A 26,360-nucleotide genomic window follows, 5' to 3' on the forward strand; every position below is an offset into this window, starting at 1 on the left:
TGACAGCGAGGGTAATATTTCAGTTTTACGAAAGCCTGTGGTCAGGAGGACAGCAAGTGCAGTCTCGTATGACCTGTTTTAGCTCATGACGCAGGCTCTGTCACAGAGTCTGCCTGAAACCGGCCTTGAGGGTCTGTCAGTACACAGCCTGCCCACGGGCTGCAGCATGAAGAGTGCAAATCTAGGGCAAGGTCACCATGGGCGAGTTTAATCGTCACCGCATAAAGGGCTGTAACAAGGTATGGGGAGGGTCATACTTACCTGTTCAAAAGAATGGAGTCCACTCTCTTTTCCTAACCTCACCATATCTTCCAAAATGGTTTTTTTCAGCTCCTGAATTGAACCATACAGGAAAAATTACAAGGCAAAAACACATTTCAAAATGGAAGTACAGGTAACAATGAGTTTTGAGCAAAGTGCAACTGGTGGTTGTGCCAACACTCACTCCAACCCCCACCTCCCTCACTGACGCTCTGGGCCGCACACAGTTACCACCTCTCATCAGGGAAGTAAGTGCCAGCCATGGTCAAAGGAGTGACCATGAACAGGTGAAGAGACCAGTCCATTTTTTAAAGTGGCTCTCTGCTCAGCCTGCTGAGTCCCAGGGATCCTGTCACCCCCAGAAGAGCCCAGGACCCAGTGGGAGCACTAGGGTAAATGGATGCTGCTGAAAAACGGGCTATGTGCTGGCAGAGATGACACTGAGCCAGAGCAGAGACCTCTTCTCTAGGACCCTACATGTGCCCATGAGGCTTCAGGCAGGTTGGAGCTGTAAAGCTCTAAGCAGAAAGAACGAGTTCCTTTTTCAATTCCATGACTCTCTAAGCCCAGGGCATACAAAAGCCACCTCACATTGGGAGAGAGAAAGCAAGGTCAATGAGTTAGAAGGCTTACAGTCACAGCGGACACTGCTGTTAAGCAGCACCGTCAGCTGTGTGGCCTCCGGTAAGCCCCCGCCCTCCACCCCACCCCACCCCACCCCCAGACTCTCCTGCAAACTGAAAAATAGCAGGGCGGGACAAGCTTCCTGGGATATCTCTCTAAAATTCGATAGCTTATCCAACTCTCTAAGAAGAAATCTGCATTCCTTCAACAACAACAAAAAGACAACCTCTAGTTTAGGATTTCTACCACTTATAAAATAAAGTTAGAAATTTCCCTACATGTGCATTTTGAACCGTCCTCCCCATTATACGGTATCGTAAGACTTCCAGCAGCCAAGTACAGACCTTATTTGCACAGAGCTCTGCATATGACCCTTCAATTCCTCTCTTCTGAGCCCAAGAGGGCATGACTTCAGGGTCAGGCACAACAATGCCCACCAAATAGGCCTGCGATCCCAACCAAAGGAAAACACAGTCATTAGGAAAGCTTTTGAAGTGGTTATTTGTGGTGCAACATTAAAAATAACCTCTTGGTATTCTCAGATTCCACCCTTTTCTAAAAATAAGTATATGCTTATGTTATGCAACATTTTATCAATATAGCACACATTCTTGACTGTTTATTTTCTGATATATTTCCTTAACTTTTTAGAAGGTTTTTTAAATATTTATTTATTTGGAGAGAAGAGAGAGAGAGCACTCAAGGTGGGGAGAAGGGCAGAGAGAGAGGGCAGGGGACTCAAAGCAGGCTCTGAGCAGACAGCAGAGAGCCCAATGTGGCTCTAGAACTCACTAACTGTGACTTCATGACCTGAGCTGAAGTCTGACGCCCAACTGACTGAGTCACCACCCAGGTGCCTCCCTCAAAAATTTTAAAAACGTTAATAGAGGATAAGCTTAAAGAGATTAAGAATCAGTAAAGTTAGACTTATGTGTACCTGATTATCACACCAATCTTTTTTTTTTTTTTTGAGAGAGAGAGCGAGGTCAGGGGAAGGACAGAGAGAGAGGAGAGAGAATCCCAAGGGGGGTGTCAGCACAGAGCCCAAAGTGGAGCTCAAATTCACAAACCATGAGATCATCTCATGCCAATCTTAAATGAGTACACCTTTAGGATACCAGTCAAAAAATTCGATGAACCAAAACACATGTATTTCCCACCATTTTTAAAATGTTTTATTAATATTCTCATTCATGAAGAATTCCATTTTAATTTTTAAGGGCATTTTCTTAAAAATAATTTAATAATATTTGCTTGTATAAATATAAATGCAAGGATAGCACAGAATATGTCCGCAGTGATCTTGCTGACTTAAATGATGTTGAAAGTAGAATAAGTCCTCCGCAAATAATTTAATCTCAAACTGTGTTAATATAGTAGCTTAATATACTGAACAAATATATTAAGTTATCAACAGTACCATTATTTGCAATACTGTACCCGTTTCTCTGTAAAGTTCATTTGCATATTTCAAAATCTAAACAACCAAACCCTGAATCTTGCTTTGGCATCTTAACTCAAAATCCCTCTTGGAAGTAGGTGGAGCCTAAATTAAAAGTAGTAGGAATGTTCATTACTACTATTTCAGGCAACTTATTTACCTAATTGCAATTTATCAAACTATAAGCAAGTAAGAGTTCTCATCTAAAGGGAATATTCTCTCGGGGTGAGTGGGTGGTTCAGCTGGTTAAGAGACCCACTCTTGATTTCAGCTCAGGTCATGATCTTGTGGTTCATGGGATCGAGCCCCAAGTAGGGCTCTGCACTGACATTGCAAAGCCTGCTTGGAATTCTCTCTCTCACTCGCTCGTGCTCTCTCTCTCAAAATCAACAAATATTTTTTTTTAAAAAGGAATTATGGGGCACCTGGGTGGCTCAGTCAGTTGAGTGTCTGACTTCAGCTCAGGTCATGATCTCCCGGTTCATAGGTTCAGGCCCACATCCGGCTCTGTGCTGACAGCTCAGAGACCACGTCAGATCCTCTGTGCCCACCTTTCCTGGCTCATGCTCTCTCTCTCTCTCGCTCTCTCTCTCAAAAATGAATAAACATTTATTTTTTTTTAAAAAACGCATTTTCTCTCACAATCTAATATGCAGGAGGATATCAGTGTCTGACTGGAAATTGATGTTCACCACTGTAATCAAATACCAAATATTCCGGAAATTATTCCCAAATAACTCTAGGCTTTTCAGCAGGCCCAGTACATGTGAGAGGGTTGGAGCACAGGGGACTCACCTTTAAGCTGTCCCCATGGACAAATATTTGTGCCACAGGCTCACTCCGGATATAGATGTTCTCAATCTTCTCGGGTGCAATATATTCTCCCTGAGCAAGTTTAAATATGTGCTTTTTCCGATCAATAATTTTAAGAGTTCCTGCCTGTGGAGTTGGACAAACAGCTTCGTGAAAAGATAGAATTCTAGAGCCTAAACTCCTGACTCAATGCGGCCGTAGCCCTTCACCCCTGCCCCATCCCACCCAGCAAACCCTGACTGGATCTGCTCCTCCATCAGGTCCCTGCTCATATATATCCCCTGTGTGGCCAGAGAGGGGCCCCTGCCCCCACAGGTTGATGGGTCTCAAGATCTGCTGGACCCTGAGAGCCCACTGTCCTTTTCCTTCAGCACTTACCCCTCCCCCAACTCTCCACTCCCACAGCTGCCACCCTCATGCGCAGCAACAGGTGTCCCCCTCCTCAGGAGGCCCACCTACCTGCCCATTCGGGCTCCCCCTCACCTAGGCTCTTGCTCCAGCTGTCCCTTTTCTCACCACCATCTCCAAATTCACTCCTTTAAACAAAGCCTAGGCCTCTCTGCCCGGCTACGACCTCCACTCCCAAAGAGAAGCCCCTCCATCACCGAGCATACTGCACAGCGTGGCAGAGGCTCCTACCTGACAGACGAGATGGCATCAGGAGTCCCTACCACCCCAGGGCCTCTGCAGCAGGCAGGCCACCACTTGTGCCCTGGCTTCTAGAACCGCCCCCCCCCTTACCTCACACCTCACTGACTCCTTTCAACCTCCTTCAGTTTCTCAGGTGAAGAGGTGGGTCTTGTTCCTTTGCACTTTTCTTACCTCCACTGACAATATTACTTGAAATAACCTCCATTTACTTCTTCATTCATTGGCCATTCCCATGTCTGCCTAACCTTCCAGCCAAACCTCTTCACTGAATTGCAGGCCCAGAACCTAACATTCAGAACGCTTCAGAAGCCAGACCGCTTGCCCTGCATGTTGCAAACAGGCCACTCAGGAAGCCCATTGCTATTTTCTTCCCTTTCCTGTATGCCTGTCCCAGCCCCCACGCCCCAAACTTGGGAGATGGCCTTGCTATTTGCCTCTCCTGGGACTTCTAACATTAGGCTCACTGTCCCCAGACATAAATCCACCTCACACCTACCTCCTTGTCCCATCAAAACCACTCCCTGGCCAGGCTTCTGTGCACTCTGTCCCTCCCCTCCATCTGCCAAAGCAGAGCAATCTCTTCAGAAAAGAAAAACCAGCAGATTCTGTGCTGTTTAAAACCCACGCTGGATCCCAGGCACTTTCCCTATCCTGGTTTCTTTGGGCCTCCTGGCAACCCCTCGGCAGGCTGTCATCACCCCCATTTCTAATCTCAGGATTAGAGAGGTTGGTTAATTCCTCCAAAGCCACACAGCTTGAAGTCAGGGGAACCAGGGTTTGAGTTAGGTCTTTTTGGATCAGAAATTTCTATCTTTTCCTTAATCTACTAATACCATCTCAAAGTAAGAATAATGGTTAAACAATTGACTTCTCCAGACTGCCTGCCTGCTGTCTTAGGCTCTTAGTGGAAGCACAATACTTGGTCTCCACATGAATTAGTTTACTTCCTTCTTGTAACACCCTGAAAAGTGAGTGGCAGCATCCAAGTTATAGGGAGTCGGTAGCAGATCCAAGGTTCTGTAGCTTTTCCCAATTTTGAGGGACCTCCCACTTTCAGAAAAATAAGATGAAATGAAGGGCAGAGGCTTGAAAGATACCTTTGCAAGTGATGGGCCCTGAGCCCAAGCTTCCAGAGCTGATGGGACAATCCCTTCTCGGCCAGCCTGCAGGGCCCTGCTGCTTCTCTGGCCGCCCTACCCCACATCTGGGGGCCTTAGTTAGAATGGCCTACCTCACACCTCCAGTGTCTCTCTACTCAGCATGTGCTCTTACTCCTGCTCTGATAGTCCTTCTCACTCTCTCCTCTCTCCTTGGAACATGACTCACACCCGAAGACTCCAGCAGGCGCCTGTCCACCTCCGCCTCTCCCTGGGTGAGCGTGGGCCTCAGCTTAGGCCCATCATATTGGCCTGTGAACTGTCTAAAGATGCATCTTTCCCCTGAGCAGAGTCCCTGGCCCAGGGCACACACCAGAATACTTCCGGGTTGCTACGGGAATGAAGGTTTCTCAATTCAAGCAGGGGCAAAGCGGCTCACCAGCCCAGAGGACCACTGCAGGGCTCAGCATCATTCACGTGCCCAACAAACTCCACACTTCAGAACGGCCACCCCAAACCTCAGCAACTTCCCAAAGACACAGAGGAGGTTCCTGGAGTGGGCTGCATCAGGCGAGGGGCTCTTGGTTCCAGTGACAGAGCCTTTTTCTGGTTGCAGTTTTTATCTAAGTGTGTCCTGTGCGCCAGGCATTGTACTAACTGCTTTACAGGTGTGACTCATTTGTTCCTCCCAACAACTGTAGAAGGAAGCAGTGTCATTATCCTGATTTTACAAATGCCAGAATGAGGCCCAATAACTGGGTCTGGCTAAAGGTTGAGGGGTCACAGCCAAAGAATATTATGTAGCCTTACTCTCTTATTCCACCAGAAAGTCTGGGGCCCCAGAGAAGGATGAGGCTGCGGAAAAAGGCTTCAGAGCAACTGCTGTTGGAACCAAAGGGACTCAGATACCCTCCAACCCAGCTCCAAGCTTTACCCACTGCCCAGTGCCACCTCTCAGTGAGGAGCCAGCATCTGTGGGCTCCTGGGCCCTGCCTTTTTCAGACCTCCCAGGGCTATGAACTCCCTGCACCTTGTACTCCACCCACTGGATTCCACAACACTGTCTGATCTGTATGTGGGAAAGAGATAAGGTAGGGAGTGGTAGGGAGTGGATCTCAAACTCCAGCTCTGCCCTCCCATAAAGATCTCTGTCCCCTTTATCAGGAGGACAGACAAGAAAGCTTTTGGAGGCCAGGTGAGGAAGAATCGCCCAATCCCTGAAGGGCTGATTCAGTTCCTGAATGGCTAATTGTCAGGGTAGATACAAAGACCTGTGCTTCAGAAGTGAACCAAATTACACACCCTTCAACCCGCCAGCATGTGTGAGGAGCCATGGTTGCAAACATACGCACCGGCAGCCATTTCCCAATGTCCCCAGTGTGAAGCCAGCCGTCACTGTCCAGGGCCTCCTTTGTCCTGTCTGGATCTTTCAAGTAACCTTTGAACACATTTGGTCCTCTCACACATATCTGTGGGGACAAACGCCAGGTTTCTGTCAGCCCACAGCAGAAGGGGTCCTGAAGGGAGGCTGTCGTGAGGCATACAGAGAATAAGGTGTCCTATCCCTCAGGAAATTCACTGTGGAGAATGCAGACAGAACGAGAGGACAGGAGCAGCCACCAGGGGACTGTCACCTGTCTCCTGCTTCTCTTACACAGCATCTTCTGTCCTTGCCATTTCTTCTCCCTGTCCTGGCCACCCCAGCCTCTTACCCTCCCTCCCTTCAGCACATGCTGCTCTGTGACACTGGATGGGGTCTCCTCAGGGACTGATGGCTGGCAGATTCCACCAGAGATGCTTGAGCCCTCTTCTTCATGACGAGGTGCTCAGCTTTCTCATCTACTCCCATGGAGTGAACAAGGACAGGCCAGCTCTGTCCACCCCTTCTGGCCTCACTGCAAGTGGTCCTGTTTCTGCTGGGACGGACACATAGTAACAGGGCAGTCAGTTACGTAAAAGAAAAAAAAAAAAGAATTAAAAAAAATTTTTGAGAATTTCAGGTTGTGATTTAAGACCAGCCCAGTCCCAACCTTGGGGCTTTGTTGCTTCATAAACAGGAGAGGAAATAGTGAATTCAACTCAGTTAATCAATAATTAAAGTGACTTTACATGGAAGGTAAAAGAACCTTTCACTCATTGTGAAATCCACAGACATTCACAGCTAAATTCCTAGGTTTACCTCTCCCTCTCCTTTGTAGGTCCAATAGTTCAGTTCCTCGACATCGATGAGCTTGATATGATTGCAGGGCAGAGGTGCCCCTACGTGCCCTAGAACACCAAAGCAATATGGCATTTGTCAGTGTTCCATGTCAGCACTGAAGATGCTCCGTGCCATGTAGAGCCCCTCCAGTGGTCAAAGTGGGGAATTATGGAAGGAAAGCAATATGCCTTTATTTGTTTATTTTTAATTTTTTAAAACATGTTATTCATTTTTTTTTAGAGACAGAGACAGAGTGTGAGCAGGAAAGGGGCAGAGAGAGAGGGAGACACAGAATCTGAAGCAGGCTCCAGGCTCTGAGTTGTCAGCACAGCGGGGCTCAAACTCGTGAACTGCAGATCATGACCTGAGCTGAAGTTGGATGCTTAACCAACTGAGTCACCCACATGTCCCAGAAAAGCAATATATCTTTAGATGAGCATTTGTCACAGGGAAGCATGATGATTTAAAAAAAAAATTGTTCTGGAGAAAGGACAGGCCAACCTCTGTTAGGCCTGTTTTACATCTGATTCTTAAAAAGCTAGACAGGCACACCTGGCCCAGCACCAACCTGCAGAGGGTCTGTAGGGGGGTTCATACCCACACCGACCACACTATCACAACCTCTTACAATAGTGTCCATACTCAACATTTCCCCCCATTGTCAGACCCTCGGTTTGGGGATCATCATATCCAGTTATCCTCACTTTTCCTCCAGTCACCAGACTGTTGATTAATGTGCATAGTAATCATCTAGAAATCTTGTTAAAATATAGATTCTGATGAGGCTGAGAGTCTATGTCCCTTATAGACACTAAGGCGATGCTGATCCTTCTGGTCCACACACAAAACTTTAAGTAACAAAGGAATGGGAGACAAGTATGAGGTAACTCATCTCTAAAAGATAGGACTTCAAATATTGTTGGCCATAAATACTCCAACCACAAAATTACACCTAAGTAATTTTCTAGTAGTTGTGGTTGTTAACACAAGTCACTGGCAACAGAGAGGGTTTTTAAGCAGGTGCTGGCCAAGGTCCTGAAAGAAAAGTGAACCATGTAGATGAAAAATGAGTCTGTGACACTTTGGTTTCTCTTAAATGACAGGCTGCCAACTTTTCCCATACTGTACAAAGATATCTACCCTCTCATACTTAATAGCTCTGCAAGTTTTTGTGGTAAAGGTGATTTAAAAAGGCAAAATCTCAAAAGTCTTACACAGGAAAACGTAGAGGATGATATTAAGAGGAAAGAAAGTATCCAGAAGGAAGAGGATACATGTGATGGATCAGGAAATATGATGGCAACAATAAGAAAAAAGCGACTGTTCCAGGACCTCAGAAAACTGTCATGTAGTAAGTTTTCCAGCAGTAGAGAGATCAAAGAATTTATATATAAGATAGAGTTTATTCAGCTAAAGTGTAAAGAGATAAAACTCAGACAAAAATGCTTCTGTCCCTGAGGTAGCCAAATATGATTTCAATTTGGAATCCACCTATCATGTTTCTGCTGACGGCCTCAAGGTGTTCTGAAAATAGCATTACATTACTGTGCATATTTTTTTTCACCCTAAGTTTTCTACTTTGTAGATAGGCAAACTTAAGCATGAAGAGTGGCTCCAGGCTCCCAGAGGAAGTTGGTATCCCCTGTTCAGTGTTTTTCAGATTCTTCCAGTGTCTGGTTTAAATTTGGTGATGGGCAATACAGGGGCTACCTACTGCTTCCTCCTTGCCTTGAAAGATGAATCTCTTCAGAATGAGGGCATGGAAAGGGGCTGCTCCTTCCTGAGATTGCTGTTGCCTTCCAGACATTAACATCATTGGAGACCCCAGTTCACAAAGGATCTCAGAAATGACCCTTTAAGAAATAGTGCTCTTAGGGCATCTGGGTGGCTCAGCCAGTAAAGGGTCCAACTTGAGCTCAGGTCATGATCTCATGGTTCAGAAGTTTGAGCCCTGTGTCAGGGTCTGTGCTGACAGCTCAGAGCCTAGAACCTGCCTCTGATTCTATGTCTCCCTTTCTTTGCCCCTCTTCTCTCTCTCTCTCTCTTTTGTTTAAAGTAAAATAAACATTAAAAAATAGTGCTCTGTTTACTATGAATTTGCCTTTCTTTCCTAAATCATATCCAATTCATAGCTTGCAAACTTCATTCTAAAACAAGCACACCAGTGGTGCCTGGATGGCTCAGTTGGTTAAGCATCCAATTGCAGCTCAGGTCATGATTTTGCAGTTTCAGAGTTTTAGCCCCCCATCAGGTTCTGTGCTGACAGCTCAAAGCCTGGAACCTGCTTCAGCTTCTGTGTCTCTCTCTTTCTCTGTCCCTCCCCCCTCATGCTCTGTCTCTCTCACTCTCAAAAATAATAAATACACACAAAATTGTTATAAAACCACCACAAGCAAGGCTGTGTGGTATTTAGAACCTGCAAAATCCAATATACTGATATTTACTGATATTGAAAGCATTTTTCCACCTGGAACTGTATTCTGTGATCTATTGCTTTTTAAAAATGACTTCTAGTTCTCTATAAAAGCAACAGGAAAATATAAAATATACTTGGAAAATACAAAAATTTGTTACAAAGAGAACAACATCCATAATGCCACAACCCAGACATAACCACCATCAGTGCTTCTTCTTTTTCTGTCACTTTTTTCCTAAGTGCCCACGTAAACTTGCTCTTCATGGGGAAGTCTGAGATCTTGCTGTGTTAACTCAGTGCTCCACAAGTCCCTCCCACACCTGCAGGCCGTCCTACCTGAGGTCCAGTCCCCGGGCGTGGTGAAGGTACATCCAGCCGTGCACTCAGTTTGGCCATAGCCCTCATAAACCTTCAAACAAAAAATGAAACCGCACTGTAAGTACATATTCTCCTATGCTGACGGCCTGCCCTTTTCAGCCACCTAACCTCCCACTGAGCATCTGGCTGTTCCATGCTGGTGACAGGGGTACAGAGGTGCCCTGGAGGTAGGTTTCTCCAGGTGAAACGGAACACAAACAAAAGATGTGACCACTTGGTTTGGAGAAGTGCGATTTGTACCACAGACACTTAATAGATAAGGTTATGCAGTTTGGGGTAAAGATTCTGACCTATTTTCAGCTACTGACTCTATTTTTCATTTGGATCATATGTATTAAAGGCAGATATATATTTTTTAAGTTCATTTAGTTATTTTGAGAGAAACACACAGCACAAGTGGGGAAGGGGCAGAGAGAGAGGAAAAGAGAGAGAGAATCCCAAGCAAGCTCTGCACCATCAGTGCACAGCCTGATGCCGGGCTTGACCTCACAACCATGAGGCTATGACCTGAGCTGAACTCAGACACTTAACTGACTGAGCCACCCAGGAGCCTGTGGGTTTATTATTTTCTATTTTCTGTGTAACATAATTCAGATGTCAGTATATGTCTGGAAGAAGACAGAGAGAGATACAAAGTGAGCAGGGGAGGGGCAGAGCAAGTGGGGAGGAGAGAATACCAAGCAGGCTCCACGCTGTCAGGGCAGAGCCCGAAGTGGGTCTCAAACTCATCAACCACTGAGAGACCACGACATGAGCCAAAATCAAGAGCTGGACGCTTAACCAAATAAGCCACCCGGGTGCCCCAAAGACAAATATTTTAAAACCTACTATAAGTTTTAGTTGAACTTTCTTAGATATTCCCCCCAGAGCATGCACACCCACACATGCTCGCTCGCTCGCTCTCTCTCTCTCTCTCAAAATAAACAAATAAACTTTAAGAAAATATCAGTTGAACAGATAAATGAAATAAAATGAATATTTTAGGAATGACAAAACCTACTGAATCAAATTTAAAAAGTCAATGGACTTTTCTCCTTTTCAGGTTGGGAGATATTTTGCAGGATGAAGAAAGCAGAGATTCAGGTACAGGTGTGGTATGGCTTCTCCAGCACAACAACGAGTCACATAGAGTTCATCTGACCCCTTTTCCTAGAGGGGACACAACTGGACTTTGTAGAATGTCCCAAGATTATCCTGGCTTTCATGGTCTCTGAGCCTTTTTCTTTTTCTTTTTTTTTTCGTGTTTATTTATTTTGGAGAGGCAGAGACAGAGTGTGAGCAGGGGAGAGGCAGAGAGAGAGGAAGATAGAATCCCAAGCAGGATCCAGGCTCTGAGCTGTCAGCACAGAGCCCAATGTGGGGCTTGAACCCATGAACTGTGAGATCATGACCTGAGCTGAACTTGAACGCTTAACCGAGTGAGCCACTCAGGCGCCCCTTCTGAACGTTTTTCATCCTCAGAGGAAGGAGCTTTCGTCCCACTAAAATATTGCCTCCAGAATCTTCCTCTATACAGCAGAGAGTATAGTAGGCTCCCTGCTCTGCCCTAAAACATGTCGCATTGGCCCTAGAGAAAGTCACATAAAGGTAATACCTGGCATCCTAGGGCCGCCCGAAGGAATCCCAGGACTGCTGGTGATGCAGGGGCTGCTCCAGTAACAATCATCCGCACACACCCACCAAGATTGGCCTGTGGGAAGAGAAAAACACCTATCAAAACCTGTGCTGCTGACGGTGGCCTCTAGTCCATCTGGGCCTCTTCCAAGGTCAACATTCAACAGTTGGACCCGACCTGACCCTAGGTTGGGTTTAAAAGAGAAGGCCTAAGGCTTTATAACACATGAGCTGAGGGTTCAGTCCCTTCTCCTTCCAAATTAATCAACTCGATCAGCTTTGCAACTTGGCCCACAAAATGGCCAACTCCGCTCTGCCTTGGGTGGTAAGTGCCACTCTTCCATGTAGTGTTCTATAATTTTGGCTCTCCCTTCCTTGAAATGCACAGCTTTCCTCTCATTCTACCATCGTCTGCAAGCAGCCAAAACAATTATTTAGAATAATTTCTTCCCACTACATCCTAGTGGCATGGACTTTTTTCATTTATAAATGAATATTGTGCTCTGCTCTCTTGACTATGCACTGTAGAGGACAAAGAATTCTTTAAACACTTTGTTTCTGTAAGTTGAGCCAAAAGAGTTTAAATATTAATTTTCTTAGAACTAAAAATAGGGTAGTAAGAAAAAACGACTAATGCTACGAATTAGCTATAAATTCCTTGGGTACTTCAGAGCTTGAAAACTTAAATGAGGATACAGAAGTGAGTAATTCATGATCAGTCTCCACTGATAGGGGCTGAAGACATAGGAAACAGGAAGGGAAAGGAAGATTCCTGGGCACCCGGCTAGAACCCGGTGCTGCTGGGAAGCCAGCATGGCCAAGGCCACTGCGAGAGGCAAGAGAAACTTCAGGCCACAGGAGCTCCTGATGGACCCAACCACCAAAGGGCAAAGTTGCCCCAATGCCTGTGAAGACGAACGGATCTACTTCACAGGAGTCCTTCTTGCTGGCTGCCTTTTGGCAAATATCATACATATCCAAATAACAAAAATTAGTCCTCTAATATTTCAATGGTAGCTGAGGCTTTGACTTCATGAGCAAATGAGTTATCATTTTAGAAGCCCACTGGAAGGGGCTTCTCCAATTTCTCTCTAAGGCCACTTTGATGTCAGTCTATAATCACTTTGTTTGTTTTCTTACCTGAATCTTATTAAAGAAGAGTTCATCCCAGATGCTATCATTCCTGATGATTCCCTTCCGGACCTCAGCCTGTTTCCGCTTTGCTGCGAACTCGAGGAGCCAGCGTTTTAATGGTGTGTCTGCTTGGCTGAAGATCTGAGGAACGGAAGTTGGAAGAAGCTGTTGGCCCTGCGTGTACCTCTAGACAGACCCCCCCCAGGAAATGGGCCCAGCCTGACCAACAGAGAAGCCATGCTCCATTTTGCCCCTGCAGTACGTCAGTGAGTGTGACACCCAGCTAAAGGTTAATATCACTCGTGTGGACACATTATGGGGACAGAAATTTCTGAAGAAAAAATATCTCTCCAAACAGGGTTTGGGAAAATTGGAAGAAAACAGGATAAGGAAGGGGAGAATGAAAGAATACAAGAAAGGAGGTTACCTTCCGTGGAAAGCCTGCCTGGGGCTTCAGACCCTGTCCAGTCAAGCAGACACACAGCACCTCAGCCTGGCCAGAGACCCCCTCTGGGGCTTACCTTGTCATACATCCGGTTCAGCAATCGAGGAACCACAGGGAAGATGGTGGGGCACAGAGCCTTCATGTCATCTGAGAGGAGACGGATGTCTCCCTGGAAGAAGCCTACACGTCCGCCATGGCAGTAGACGACAGACTGGAGGGAGAGGACAGGAAGGGAGGAGTCCCTCAGGGTGGTCACTCCTGGCTGCAGTCCACAGCTCTGCCCCACATGAAGGGCACCCACGACCCCCTACCCCAGCACCAGCTGCTGCCATGAGACACTCAAGAAGGCTATCTGAGGTGCCCCCCACCCCACTTCGACTAAGTCCCACTCAGGCACGGGGCGAAGCAACAGGAGACGGAGAGGAATCCTGGGCCTTTGGGAGATGCCATAGCAGCCGGCTTCACTGGTTCCTGTGCCCTCATGCTCAAAGCCCTGGGCAAGGTCGTCCCTGGGGTCTCAGGGCTCTGAGCTGTCCTGCACCCTATCAGTAGGTCTGCTCCAGATGTGTGGATCTGCCCCAGGGACACCTCAGCGACTCCAGAGGTGTGTGCGGTGCCCGTGAGTACCGTGGGACAAGGCTAGTGCTGGCTGGGGGTACTGTTTGGTAGAAGGGGGCAAAGGGGGGTCCTGGCTGGTTCTTACTGGGATTAGAATATTCCAGGGGCCTAATACATATGCCTTTCTTTAATGCTCACAGCACCCCTATAAGTGAGGCAGCAATTATATCTCCATTTTGCAGGTGAGGAATGCAAAACTCAGAGAGGTTTTAAAGGAACTTGCCCAGAGTCACAAAACTAGTTCTTGGTAATGAGCTATGGCATTCTAATCCATGTCTAAAAAGCTGGGAAGCATTGCCCTAATATACGAGCCCTCCCCCATGCTAGAGGGGAGAGGCTTAGAAGGCATAGCTTGTTCACAAGCTGGCCCCTTGAGTGACCCGTGTGTGGAAAATTCTTTGTTCCCACTATCTCAGGGGGACTCCCTTCACTCCCTCTGCACCCCCACAAGGCCTGTCTCAGGGCCAATCATAATGCCAGTCTGATCTCCAGAGTGAGGGGTCATGGCAGTTTAATTCCCCAACTTTACTGTCTTGTTTTCTTTTGCAGGAGTTGGCGAGTTTTGGAAGTTATGGTATGGAAATCTCTTGGCCATAAGTGGAGCCATATGGCACAGAGAGTGAATGGAAAAAACATTGCAAAGTTGTCATTTTTCTCTGAGCACAGGCCATCTCCTGGGGCCTCTCTCAGCCGAGGTATACCAACAGAGAAGACAAGGCAGCCCTGGGGTCTTCCCTACAGTCCTCCCAGGAGGGACAGGACCCTGTGGTACCTGTCTGAGGACAGGGCAGTTTAGTTCTATATCATGGCACCAGTGACAAGTGGACTCTGGTAGGGTTCTGGGTTCTGGGCACAGAATGGGCCTCCCTGGAGCCAGGGCCTTACCTGCACCATTCTCTCAAACATGTGTGCTAAAGGCAAATAGGAAATGTGCACATCCGCACAAGTGGGAGCCCACTGACTCTGTAAGAAAAGAGAAGGAGCCCAGGCAAGGCCCGGTCAGTCAGGTGGGCGTCTTACCTGAATTACTCTCTCAAACATGTGAGCCAGAGGCAGGAAGGAGATGAGCACATCGTCCTGTCTCGGAAAGATCACTTTCTGCAGGTGACGGGCATGGGAGACAGAAAGGAAAGAAAACACTGACAGGAAGACGACAAGAGAGTCATAAAACAATACAGAGAAAAATGGTCCTGGAGGGGCAAACAGGAAGAAGGGAAGGGAAATGGGGAGGTTTTGGTGGGGGGAGGGAGACAGAGAGAGAGAGAGAAAGGCAAGATGAGAGAGAGAGAGAAAAAAATGTGTGAGAGAGAGAGGAAGGTGAAAGGCGCAAGAAGAAGAGAGGGAGAGGGAGACAGGGCAGCATAGGCGGTGGAGTGTTAGGGCGCAGCCAGTGGGTCTAGGTTATCTGCAGAAGCAAAAAGCTCAGTGAAGCACACATAAACCAGCAGAGCCAAGCTCCGCAGGGAAGTCTCCTCCGGGGCCAGGCCCCACTTCACCATCTCCCTGGGCCTCCTGGGCCAGGAATCCAAGGGGCTCGGCATGTCGGCACTTTCTAGTCCTTCTTTCAGAAAAGGGATCCAGGGAACCCTGAGTCTACACCAGATGTGGCTGGGGTATGAGCCCGGCACAAACAGATGACTAAACCAGGCCTCACAAGTCAAGGCCTGGGGACAAGGCCTGTAGGAGAGGCCAAGAGGGGGCCCTGTGCACCCCTCCCCCCAGCCTGCTTCTCACAGATGGGACTGACCTCAGGGACAGGGGCTGCTCCAGCCCGGGGAGCCTGCTCAAGGCCTGTACTCAGGTAGAGGCCAGGCCCTCGGGAACTCTCCTTTGCTGGACTTCCCTGTCCCCGTTCACGGGGGCCTTCATACTTCCAAGACTGGCTTTTGAAAGAGTCTGGACAAGCCCTGGGAAGTGGGCAAATGGTACCTGACTTGGCTGAGTTCAGCCACCAACAGTCTCTCACCGTCTTCTATCAAAAATCTATCTATCAGTGTTGGGAGCATATGCTCCGTAATGCCATCTGGCAGGACTGCAGAGAGAGATTTTCCTTCACGGTGGAGAAAAAGCCTAATTTAGGTGCAAAGGAACCCTCCTTTTTCCTTAAGGAAACTGCAGGACACATGAATACTCACCACTTGTGGAAAAACATCCTTCTTTCTTAGCTGATTATAAAATGCTTACATGCTTTTGTCAGGCCAAGATAGCAAGCTTTTTTTTTTTTTTAACTTTAGATCTACCTTTTTAGGTACAGTCTTACAAATCAGCAGTTGCCATTGTTTTCCAGACTCCAATAGTCCTTAAACATGAAATGACTGAATTAAGTCCTGACTTATTTGAAAAACAAGTAATTAAGAATTACTTTCTAAATATAGGTTCATATAAATACCGCACATATCTCAGCTTTTGCAGTTAAAAATGAAAAACAGGTTTACATGTCTTTCTGGGATCTTAACACTCTTAGAAATAGAACTGGCTATTTTGCATATATGGATCACTTCAGGGATCGAGGTTAAAATATCTGTAAAAGTCAGATTGCATGAATCACAACTAGAAACACCTCCCTGTGAAAGGCAGCTCAGATTACATCAGGGGAGGAAAAAAAAAGAAAACAAACAAAAACCCTCTGAGGCTTCAGGCTGTCCTCAAGAGACACCTGCTTTAGTGAGTCTACTTTATTCACCTCTGTCACTTTCAGAAAGCCTGAGAAGTCAGCCACCACGTTCCCATGGGTGAGCATTGCACCTTTTGGGTTCCCTGAAAAGAGAAAGCAAAAAGGTAAATTAGTTGGACGCTCAAGGGCCACTCCTTGAGAACAGTGCCCAAGGCAACAGCCCCAGACCTTCGGACCCAGATCCAGAACCAGACCCAAACCCAAGCCTCTGGCCTTCATCAGCAGCCATTTCAGAGTCCTAGGCAGATGAATGCTATGGCAGAGACTTTCATCCTGTAGACACTCACAGGCCACCTTAAGGCTCCCAGCAGATTGAGACCAGAAGGCCGGTGAAATGGCCACATAGGCAGGGGCTGCCTCAAGGCCTGACAGGCTGGCCACTTGTGGCTTGTGCTCGCTGAGGGAGCACAGGTTCTCAGCCCCCCGTCTCTTCAGCTAGTGCCCTGAGCTGCTCTCTGGGCTGTGCTAGCAGAGGACTTCCTCACTGCATCCAGCACCTGGAAAGGCCCTGAGGTTAAGGCCAGGCTAGAGGTGCAGAGTGCTGGGGCAGCCCCCTGCTTGCTCGCTGTCAAAGATGGGACATGGATACTCTTGCTTTGTCTTGATGAGACTTCTCACTACTGCTTCTAGTGATGGCCAGGTCTTTGAGAATGACTCAGAAGACAGAGGCTAGGTGGGGGACCCTGAAGAAGGAGGCCAGCATGCCACCATTTCACAAGAGGGTGGACACAACACAGCCTTCTTCTGGACAAATCTGAGTGGCCTCAACTCCTGGCCTTTCCCCTCACTGCCAGCATAACATGGGGAAACCATTTCTCATCTCTCAGTTTGCTTACCTGTAAAATAGGGACAATGCCCACCTCATAGGGCTTTCCTAAGGTCTAAGGATATAATCCATGTGCAAAAGATGTTAAATTCAAAGTTTCCACTAAGGCAGCATATACAACCGCTGTGAAACTCCAAAAGTGAGGGGCCAGACCATGTGCAGAATTACCCAGGAAATATTAAATAAATCAATCTGTTAACTTTGCAACCCTCACCCAGAAACAGGTATTACAAGGACTAAGTGATGAGAGATTAAGAGAGTATTGTAATATATGCCATCAAATTGTTCACTTTAAAATGTTCAATTTTATGCTGTGTGACTTTTATCTCACAGAGAGAAAGAAGGAAGAAGAGGAGGAGGCGGAGGAGGAAGAGGAATGGATTTGTGAGAAGAATTTCCTCGGAGAGAGCTACACAGAGTTTTATAGCCCATCCTCTCTCCCAGTTGAAACCTAAGCTAACTCAGAGCTCAATCATGTTGCCTGCAGCCGGGGGTCCCAGTGTGCAACATGAAGAAGACTGTGGCTGAAAAAAAATAATAAATCCCAGGGATTGCATATGGAGTCTGCAGAAGGAATATCAGTTTGAGGGGGGTGATGGTAGGAACTATGGGTTGAAAAGGAATCTTGTCCACAGGCACAAGCTGTGCAGGATGGAGAGGACAATAAAGAGAACTCCTAAGGGACACCTGGGTGGCTCAGTCAGTTGAGCATCCAACTCTTGATTTCGGCTCAGGTTATGATCTCATGGTCCTGAGATCAAGCTCCACACCCAGTGGGGAGCCCACATGAGACTGTCTCTCCCTCTCCCTCTGCCCCCTTCGCTGCCTGCATGTACACTGGAGGTCTTTCTCTCTCACTCTCACTCTCAAAAACAAAACAAAACAAAACAAAACAAAACAAAGCTCCTGGAAGTGTCCATGACCCAAAGGGCAGGTTTTAAATGTCTGCCCCAAGCCATCAGATGACTTCCCTATCCCACTTCTTATTCTCCCTCCACACTTCCACCTGGTGGAGAGGGCTAAAAGCTTCATTAGCAATCAGGAGGAGAAGGAGAGACACCAGAACAAGAGGGGAGAGGCAGACCACCAAGCCTGCAGCCAGCCCGAGGTGGGGAGGGGAGAAGTCACAGGGAAGTGGACTGATTGGCTCTTGCAATTCTGAATTAAGACTGTCTGTGACTCACCACACCCATGAAACTGACCTGAGAATGACCAGAAAAGGCATGAGGTGTCTATGTTTTCACCCCCCACTAAACAACTTTAAAGGAACAGATGGAGACAAAGATAAAGTTGCTCTCATAATTATCTCCCATAAGGCCTGTTTGCTCAGCTTACTGGGGATTCATCTGGCAGAGATAGGAGCGTCAGTAATGGCCCCATCTTGGTCTGACCAAGATGTGACAAGGTGAGGTTCTGTCAAGTGCTCTGGCAAATCACAGAGGTGATTCTGGGGACACAGAAGGTTACAGGGTTTTAATAGGTAGCTGTTAAAACTTCCTTCCTTCTTTCCTTTCTTTAATGGAGACGATCAGTGGGATCTGTTTTACCTCTGCTGGTCCTTCTTTCAACCCAGCATCTTCCCTCAAACCCAACCCCATATTAAGAAGTGTCCCTGGGGGTGCCAGGTGGCTGAGTTGGTTAAGTGTCTGGCTTTGACTTTGGCTCAGGTCATGATCCTGTGGTCCATGAATTCGAGCCCCAAATCAGTTTCTGTGCTGACAGCTCAGAGCATGGTGCCTGTTACAGATTCTGTGTCTCCCTCTCTCTCTATCTCTCCCCTGCTCATGCTGTCTCTCTCTCTCTCTCTCTCAAAAATAAACATTAAAAAACTTTTTTTTAAAAGTGTCACTGAATTGTCTCCTATGTACAAATCCCAGAGTCTCTAGGCATACAAACAATTCTGAGAGTATCACCCGAGAATTTTCACCTGTGGATTCCCAAGTTCTGGAAGTTTCTAAGAAATAACCCCAGACTACCAGATATGAAATCAGAACTCCCACAAAATAGGGTCCAGGGCTATAATAGAGCTTTAGATCTGCGAGGCTGGCTCACTTGCTCATGCCTAATGCATCCTCAGGGTGGATGACTGAGAAGAATCTCAAAAGAAAGCTGTCTTCATTAGTGAAAATTTTCTGAAACCTCCATTCAGTTTAGTCCACAACACATACAAATGGTAGTAGTTACTCAAGACTGTTGAGGCAAACCTTTTCCCTCTCCAACCTGATGAGAGAAGTTTACACCTTTTAAAAATAAATGATTTCTTGTAGGTATAAGTGAGGTTTCATAAACTTCCAATGACTTAAAGGATTTTTCAATATTCCCAGAAAGATTCAAATGATCTCCTCAAGTCATCCCTTGATGTGATCCCAAAGGACGAAGGAGAAGAACATGTTGACAGCAAATCCTGGGAGAAGATGCAAGGTCCAAGTTAGGAAGAGGAGGTCAGTCTTTGGAAAGTTCTGTTTACTTCACTGATTCAGGACAGGTGTTTGCATCTGGCAGTATTTTTTTTAAATGTGATTTGGAAAATTTTCCAAGTTGCTCACATGGAGGAACCGGTGAGCATTCCTAGCTAGACGCACAGCAAAGTGACAGAACCATTCTTTGCTCTGCTTCTCTTCTTCTCTGATGCAACATCGATGGAGCTGCTGCTTCCCAGGCACCCCCATCTCAGCGACATGAGATCTACTGGCCATTCCCCATCTTCTACTCACAGGCTGGCCATCCTTTCACTTATTTTCTCTTCAGCCGCTCAGGGGGAAAAATAAACCTCTCTTACTTTCAGATTCTGCAAATATCACTTTGGCTCTAGCCAGTATTCCTGGGCTGGCCATCCATGGCTGATCTGCAGAAAGGCATTTCATTAGCTGAAGGTCTGCCCTGGATGGATGCTGGCTGCAAGCAAGAGCAGTTATGTCGTGAAGCTGAGCTCGAGGTCTCTCCTGCAGGGGTGGGTGGGAGTGGGGCTGGAAGCAGTGCGGGGTCCTCTGGCTGGAGGTTCCTCTGGCCGCTTGCTTCCGCTTTCACACAGTCGAAGGGGGTTTACAAAAGATACCAGTGACAGAAATGCTCTGGAAGTTTTATAATGCAGATAGAGTGTTCATCTCCCTGCTAGAGGCTCCCAATTTTTCTTCGTGATTGAGTCCTACTTTCATCAACCCCATAGCCACCCATTTTTTAAACAGTCAGACTTGAGAGCTGGTAGGAATACAAATAACTATAATAACATGGTAGCACAGTTGCTTCTTAAAACTGCCTCTGTTACAGATAACAGATGCTTTCATTTAATATTCAAGCAAGTTGAGGCTTAAGAGAGGTTAAGAAATTCTAAAGCTGCACAGCAGGAGTACCCAAATGTAGTTTTAAACACATGGTCACATAAGTCTTGAACTGAATGGCACAAAACAAATAGGTTAAAGGGAGTATTTTCCCAAGATCCCACTTTCGAGCAGCCCCAGAGGTAAGGCTATGGGCATTTACATGCTCAGCTAAAAGACTGCAGATGACTGAGCTTTCCTGGGCGCCCTCATTAGAACAGAAGAGATGCTCCCATTCCAGGGGCCTCTACCCACTCTTCCTCCCATCTTCTCTAGGCAGGGCATACCTCTTTCCTGCTGTGTCTGGAAGCCTCCTCTCTCCCCCAATACACACCAAATCTCTGGAGTCTCTGCTCCCCTGAGCAGCACATCCCTTTCCTCTATCTCTAGTGGCTCTTTCTAGAAGCCAAAAAACGCTTTCAGGTGTCTCCAAGACAAGAGCCCCACCCGCTCCGTGGCCTCTGCCAGCGCCACTCCTGGTCTGCCATTCCTTCAGAGCTAACCTATTTTTCACATAGACACTCCCTTGCAGCATAACATGCATATATCGTAAAGTGCCCAAGCGAGTATATGGATCCAAGAGATTTCCCCCCAAAGTGAACTTACCTGTGCAACCAGCACCAGATCAAGAAATAGAACATCATCGGGCTCCTGGGTGGCTCAGTCTGACTTGGGCTCAGGTCATGATCTCATGAACCATGGGTTCAAGCCCCACATTGGACTCTGTGCCGGGCCTGGAGCCTGCTTTGGATTCTGTGTCTCCCCCTCTCTATGACCCTCCCCTGCTTGTTTTCTCTCTCTCTCTCTCTCTCTCTCTCTCTCTCTCTCAAATAAGTAAGCATTAAAAACCATTTTTTAAAAAGAAGTAGAACATCATCACCATTCCAGGACAGCGTTATCCTGGAAGGCAACCATTATCCAGACTTATAAAACTATAGACTAGTTTATTGTGTTTGCAGTCTTAGACCAAAGAAATCTCACAATCCTTTGTGCCTGGTTTCTTTCACTCAATATACACTGAGAGAGAGGTTTCTATTGAGGTGCCCCATTCTATCACTGATGGGCACTGAGGTTGTTTCCAGATTTTGACTATTCAAACACCATTGCCTATGAAAATTATGGAGCATGCCCTTTGGTGACACAGCCAAGCTTCTCAAAGATATTGTCCACATGTGCTGACATGACATCCTCACCTCCCATTCACTCCTTATTCCACTGCTGTCAGCTTCTGCTTCCAGCCTCCCTCCACTGTATGATTAGCCTTTGCCAAGGGCACGAGCAGGCATTTCTGTGGCGGCATCCTATGGGTACGGTTCAGCCACCAGACAATGCTGACAGATTCTATGCTCCTCTAGCATCTCTGGCTGCTCCTGCTCAGCCTCCACTTGAAACTCTTGCCCCCATCATTCCTCTCCTGCTAGTGCTCCCAGGCCATGTTCCCAGACAGCTACTTCTTCACTCAACTCTCCTTCGAAGCAACATTTTCTTATAGCCGAACCTTTGCAAATGCCGTTCCCCCTGCTGAGAATGCCCTTCCTCCAATTCTCCTCTAGCTACCAAGCTTTCAGGACTCGGCTCCAGTGGACTTCCACTGGGAATCCTCTCTGTCCTGCTCTTCTGACCTCTCAGTGGTGGAGTGCTCCCTGCACCCTGGAATATGGACCCTCGAGGCAGTGACCACATTGTACTGAATTACCTGGCAACATAAGCTGTGAGCTCATGAAGACAGGGCTCTGTCTCATCCATCCCTGTGACTTCAGTCCCCAACACTAGGTCTGATGCACATGGGATGCCCCATAAATGAGCTGAGTGAATCTACATAAGTTAGAAAAAGAAATGCTAGAAGCATAGAGCTTGCAAAGGATATATTTTAAAAGATCACTGTACTTTCTTCTCTGGGAAGAGAGACTACATGAACTCATAATATATGTCTTAACTATCACTAATGGTACCCAATTTCCCAAACTAGGCTACGTTATACCCACAAATTTTCTTTTTAGGGGGTAGGGGGTATCAGATTCCAGTTTTTGAACTGAACTGAAATTTGGGAAATTTTGAAATGAACTACGAATCAGATACCCACCCAGTAGCCATCCCTGAGGGCAGACAAACCCCAACCTCTCACCTCCTGCAGGACCTTTGTGGCCTGACTACAGGTTCCGTAGCACTGGCTTATTCTGGAGATCTCCACAGATGTTTCCATCACATAGCAAGAAGAAAGTCTTCCCAGAATGATTCCACCAGCATCGTGAACTAAATGTCAGGTTTAGATTGTACTTTCCATCTCTCCCTACTCGAAGGACACTGTGGCTCCTCATGTAGCTGGCAACCAGGGCTCTCAGCTCGGAAGGGAAGCTGTATCTGGGGTTTATGCTGCTGACAACAGGCATGGCTCATGTGCTTGACAACAGGATGGCTACCTGAGGCACAGCACACGCTCAGGCTAATGCCAAGGAAACCCAAGTACAGCCAAGCAGCATGGTGAGAGGCTGCTTAATCCCCCAGCTCTGCCCTGGCACCAGCATCACCTCTAGAGTGGAAGACTTGGGCACTAAATCACAACCTGTTTTCCAGGCTCCATATGACCCTCATCCACCACACAGAGCTTGGGCGGGATGGCTTAGCTTCCGACTATGGTTTCACGGTTTAGAAAAGCACTGGACGTGAGGCCTGCCCTCTCCAGCTGAGAGCACATTTCTGCACCATCAAGTTCTTCTCTAGATACAGAGGCAGCATCTGTGACCAAGGGACTCATAAAAAGCCTAGGGGAACTCTTGAACATCAAGGGTCCGAAACTAAAGGCCACGGTAGTAGGATGCCTGGGTGGCTCCATTGGTTAAATGTCTGACTCTTGATTTCTCCTCAGGTCATGATCTTATGGTTCATGAGTTCCAGTTCCCACAATGGGCTGTGTGCTGACAGCGTAGAGCCTGCTTAGGATTCTCTCTCTCCCTCTCCCTCTCTCTCTGCCCCTCCCCCACTCATGCTTTTTCTCTCCCAAAATAAATAAATAAACTCTAAATAAAAAATAAAGGTCACACTGGGGTACCTGGGTGGCTCAGTCAGTTAAGTGTCTGATTCTTAACTTCAGTTCAGGTCACGATCTCACGGTCTGGGAGTTTGAGCCCCACATCCGCTCTACACTGATGGTGTAGAGCTTGCTTGGGATTCTCTCTTTCCTTCTTTCTCTGCCCCTCCTCCACTTGTGCTCTCTCCCTTTCTCTCCCTCTCTCAAAACAAATTTAAAAAATCTCTATATATATCTATTTATATATACATATATATAAAGGCCACAGTAGTAACCTGCTTCCCAACCCATGCTGGAGAGACTTATCACCAAAATTTTGTGTCAGGAAATTCATGACAAAACAACAACACTGCCAAAGGACAGTTTTCAATTCTGGGTTGACTCTAGATGTCAGCTTCTGGAGAGCAAGGGGTATGTTATTCCTTTTCAGACAAAAAATTAGCAGTGGGGTAGAAATCCTCAAACCCACTGAGTTAATGGCAAAAGTCCAACAAAGCCATGTTTATCATGATCCATCCTCATGGATAGTGTGCTTATAGAGCCGGTCAGGACATGCCAAATGCCTTAGAGGCCGCATCTGCAGAGTGTGGGAAGTCCCACTTGCACTGCCCACCCCATCAAGAGCTATCATTTAGCAGTCAGTCCTCCTTCTGGAGGAAGAAGGCTGAAAACCTCTTGCCCTTTCAAGGCTAGGACAAGTGACTTCCCAAGTCAATGGATGAGATGAAGCAGAAGCCCAGGTAGAGCACTGGGCCAGAAGATGTGAGAAAAGGGCACAAGCCCCCTGCTTCCACTTGCTGGTGGTGTCCGCTCAGATGGCGCCAATGCCTGCATGCCTCACAGGCCGTGCGGAGGCCCCAGCAGCGCAGGGACTGGTGAACAAGGCACTGTAGACAGTGAAGCACTGTGCCTGTGGCCATGCCCTTCTTGTGCACCCTGCCTCCACAGGCAGCCTTCCTTGGCTTTCCCTGCTGATGCTGCCCTATGCTCTCCTCTGTCAGCACCAGGCACGGGGTGTGTCATTTCTGCTTGTCCTCATCCGATGGCCATGCCCACAGCATTCCAGCCCCATCCTGCAGTCTCTGCCCCGCCTTTCCCCACACCATTCCCTCTTTGGCTCTTTTAATCATCCTCATCATAGGGGAGAAGCTAGAGGAGTGGTGGCAGCAAGCCAAGGTGAGATCCTAGCGGTGGGAGTGGGACCCAAATCGAAGCTCTCAGATACCAAACCCCACACGTCATCTGTGGTTCCTGACACAAAGGCCAGGTTGGGGCAGGAAGGAGAGGGGTGAGAGCTGCTTCTCAGCAGGGATGATGTGACTCAGCTATCCAGCCCTCCTTTGGCCCCAGTTTCAGGAAATGGCCAGCACCCACCCTGGACCTCACAGTCCACACTATCTATCCATGTCCCGCCACCTCCTGGGCACTGGGAGCAGCAGGAGGAGCCCATTGTTTGGAATCAGGCACAGAACAAGGCAGCCCAAGCCTCTTCTCTGGTCGGGGAGCACCAGAGATCCCTGCAGTCACACACCACCAAGGCTGCCAGAGAAGGATGCAGGCAGCCCTGGCTGGTGATCTGGGTGCCTCAGCTTACCTGTTGTGCCGCTTGTGAAACACACAATGGAGAGGTCGCTGGGCTTCGGAGGCTGCAGAGTTGAGAAGAAGTGTATGTTAAGGGGACCCAGAGTGGCCAGCCAGGGCCCGAGACCCCTGGGACCCTCGACCAGCCAGCCCGTCTGTGCACGCCCGCCCACCACAAGTGGATATGGAGTCATGTGGGTACATGTGCCTGCCCTTGCCTGTGGCAGTCAGAAAGGTGGGCTGGCAAGTGCTCAGGAAAGAGGAAAGGAGGCTGAGGAAACCTGATGGGGGCTTGGACATCCATCCATCACACTCATTTCTCACCTGGTACTGTTGCCTCCCAGCTTGAATCTGAGACAGGACTGGGCTGCAGTGGCCACATCGAGGCTGCTACCAAACCTCACCTTCTCAGTGGATGTGGCCGAGCTCCATCCTGCTTTCCTACTTTCTCCCAAGTGTGTTGGGTTAGGCTTGGGAACAGAATGTGTGGCCCAGGAACTGAGCTTCCCACGGTGTCATCAAGACTGCTCTGTATCGGGCCCCGGCCCTGGCCCAGGGCACAGAGTCCTGGGGTTACTGGGAGGAGCCTATCACATTCATTTGTACATAGAAGAGATGACATGAGTTGAGACTGAGGGACAAGCAAGATCTCTCCAGACAAAGGGAAGATGGGCTCTGGGAGAGGAAATAGGCTGGTTACTGGCAGAGGCACAGAGGCAAGGGAGTGCCAAGAGCTCAGAGGCTGGTGCACTGACGCTGGTGTACGGTGTGTGGGAGGTGGGCTTACACCAGGGCTGCCCAAGAAGGGCTAACATCTCTTTGAGAAAGCTTAGCGGCAGGTAAGAAGAATGGGAAAGGCTGAGCTGGAGGAAAGGCCAGAGGCAAAAAGCCTCATAAGCAAGCTTAAAACTCCCACATGGCCTTTCCAGGGCCAGTGATCCTCACTGGTGACTCGACCCCAGGAAGTATCACTTGGAGGTGACACCCAGAAAAATTCACAGAGCACCTCCTTGGCTCAGTCAGGTCCCACTTCAGCTCATGTCGTGATCTTATGGTTTGTGGATTCGAGCCTTGCATCAGGCTCTGTGCTGATAGCTCACAGCCTGGACCCTGTTTCAAATTCTGAGTCTCCCTCTCTCTCTCTCTGCCCCTCCCCCGCTCAAGCTCTGTCTCTCAGAAATGAATAAATGTTAACAAAAATTTAAAAAGAAAAATTCACAAAGATGAACAAAGACAGCAGAT

At 47.7% G+C, this 26,360-nt stretch overlaps 1 protein-coding gene across 4 annotated transcripts in view; it reads right to left on the reverse strand.

The window, feature by feature from the left end:
* ACSL6 (acyl-CoA synthetase long chain family member 6) overlaps window positions 1-26,360 on the reverse strand; it is a 60,958-nt gene that overhangs the window by 11,031 nt on the left and 23,567 nt on the right. For 3 of the 4 annotated variants that reach the window (XM_029941867.1, XM_029941869.1, XM_029941870.1), the window contains exons 9-20: window positions 25,132-25,183; window positions 16,376-16,449; window positions 14,713-14,790; window positions 13,151-13,285; window positions 12,636-12,770; window positions 11,476-11,571; window positions 9,840-9,912; window positions 7,067-7,155; window positions 6,240-6,356; window positions 3,122-3,265; window positions 1,230-1,331; window positions 262-333 (exon numbers count right to left, since the gene is read on the reverse strand). In XM_029941867.1, coding sequence (XP_029797727.1) covers window positions 262-333; window positions 1,230-1,331; window positions 3,122-3,265; window positions 6,240-6,356; window positions 7,067-7,155; window positions 9,840-9,912; window positions 11,476-11,571; window positions 12,636-12,770; window positions 13,151-13,285; window positions 14,713-14,790; window positions 16,376-16,449; window positions 25,132-25,183 — 1,167 coding nt within the window. Of the gene's footprint in view, window positions 1-261; window positions 334-1,229; window positions 1,332-3,121; window positions 3,266-6,239; window positions 6,357-7,066; window positions 7,156-9,839; window positions 9,913-11,475; window positions 11,572-12,635; window positions 12,771-13,150; window positions 13,286-14,577; window positions 14,656-14,712; window positions 14,791-16,375; window positions 16,450-25,131; window positions 25,184-26,360 lie in introns of all 4 variants that reach the window. The other variant, XM_029941868.1, reaches the window with a different exon arrangement.

Source organism: Suricata suricatta, chromosome 6 (genome assembly GCF_006229205.1).
Source record: "Suricata suricatta isolate VVHF042 chromosome 6, meerkat_22Aug2017_6uvM2_HiC, whole genome shotgun sequence".
In the NCBI taxonomy this organism is placed as follows: Eukaryota; Metazoa; Chordata; class Mammalia; order Carnivora; family Herpestidae; genus Suricata; species Suricata suricatta.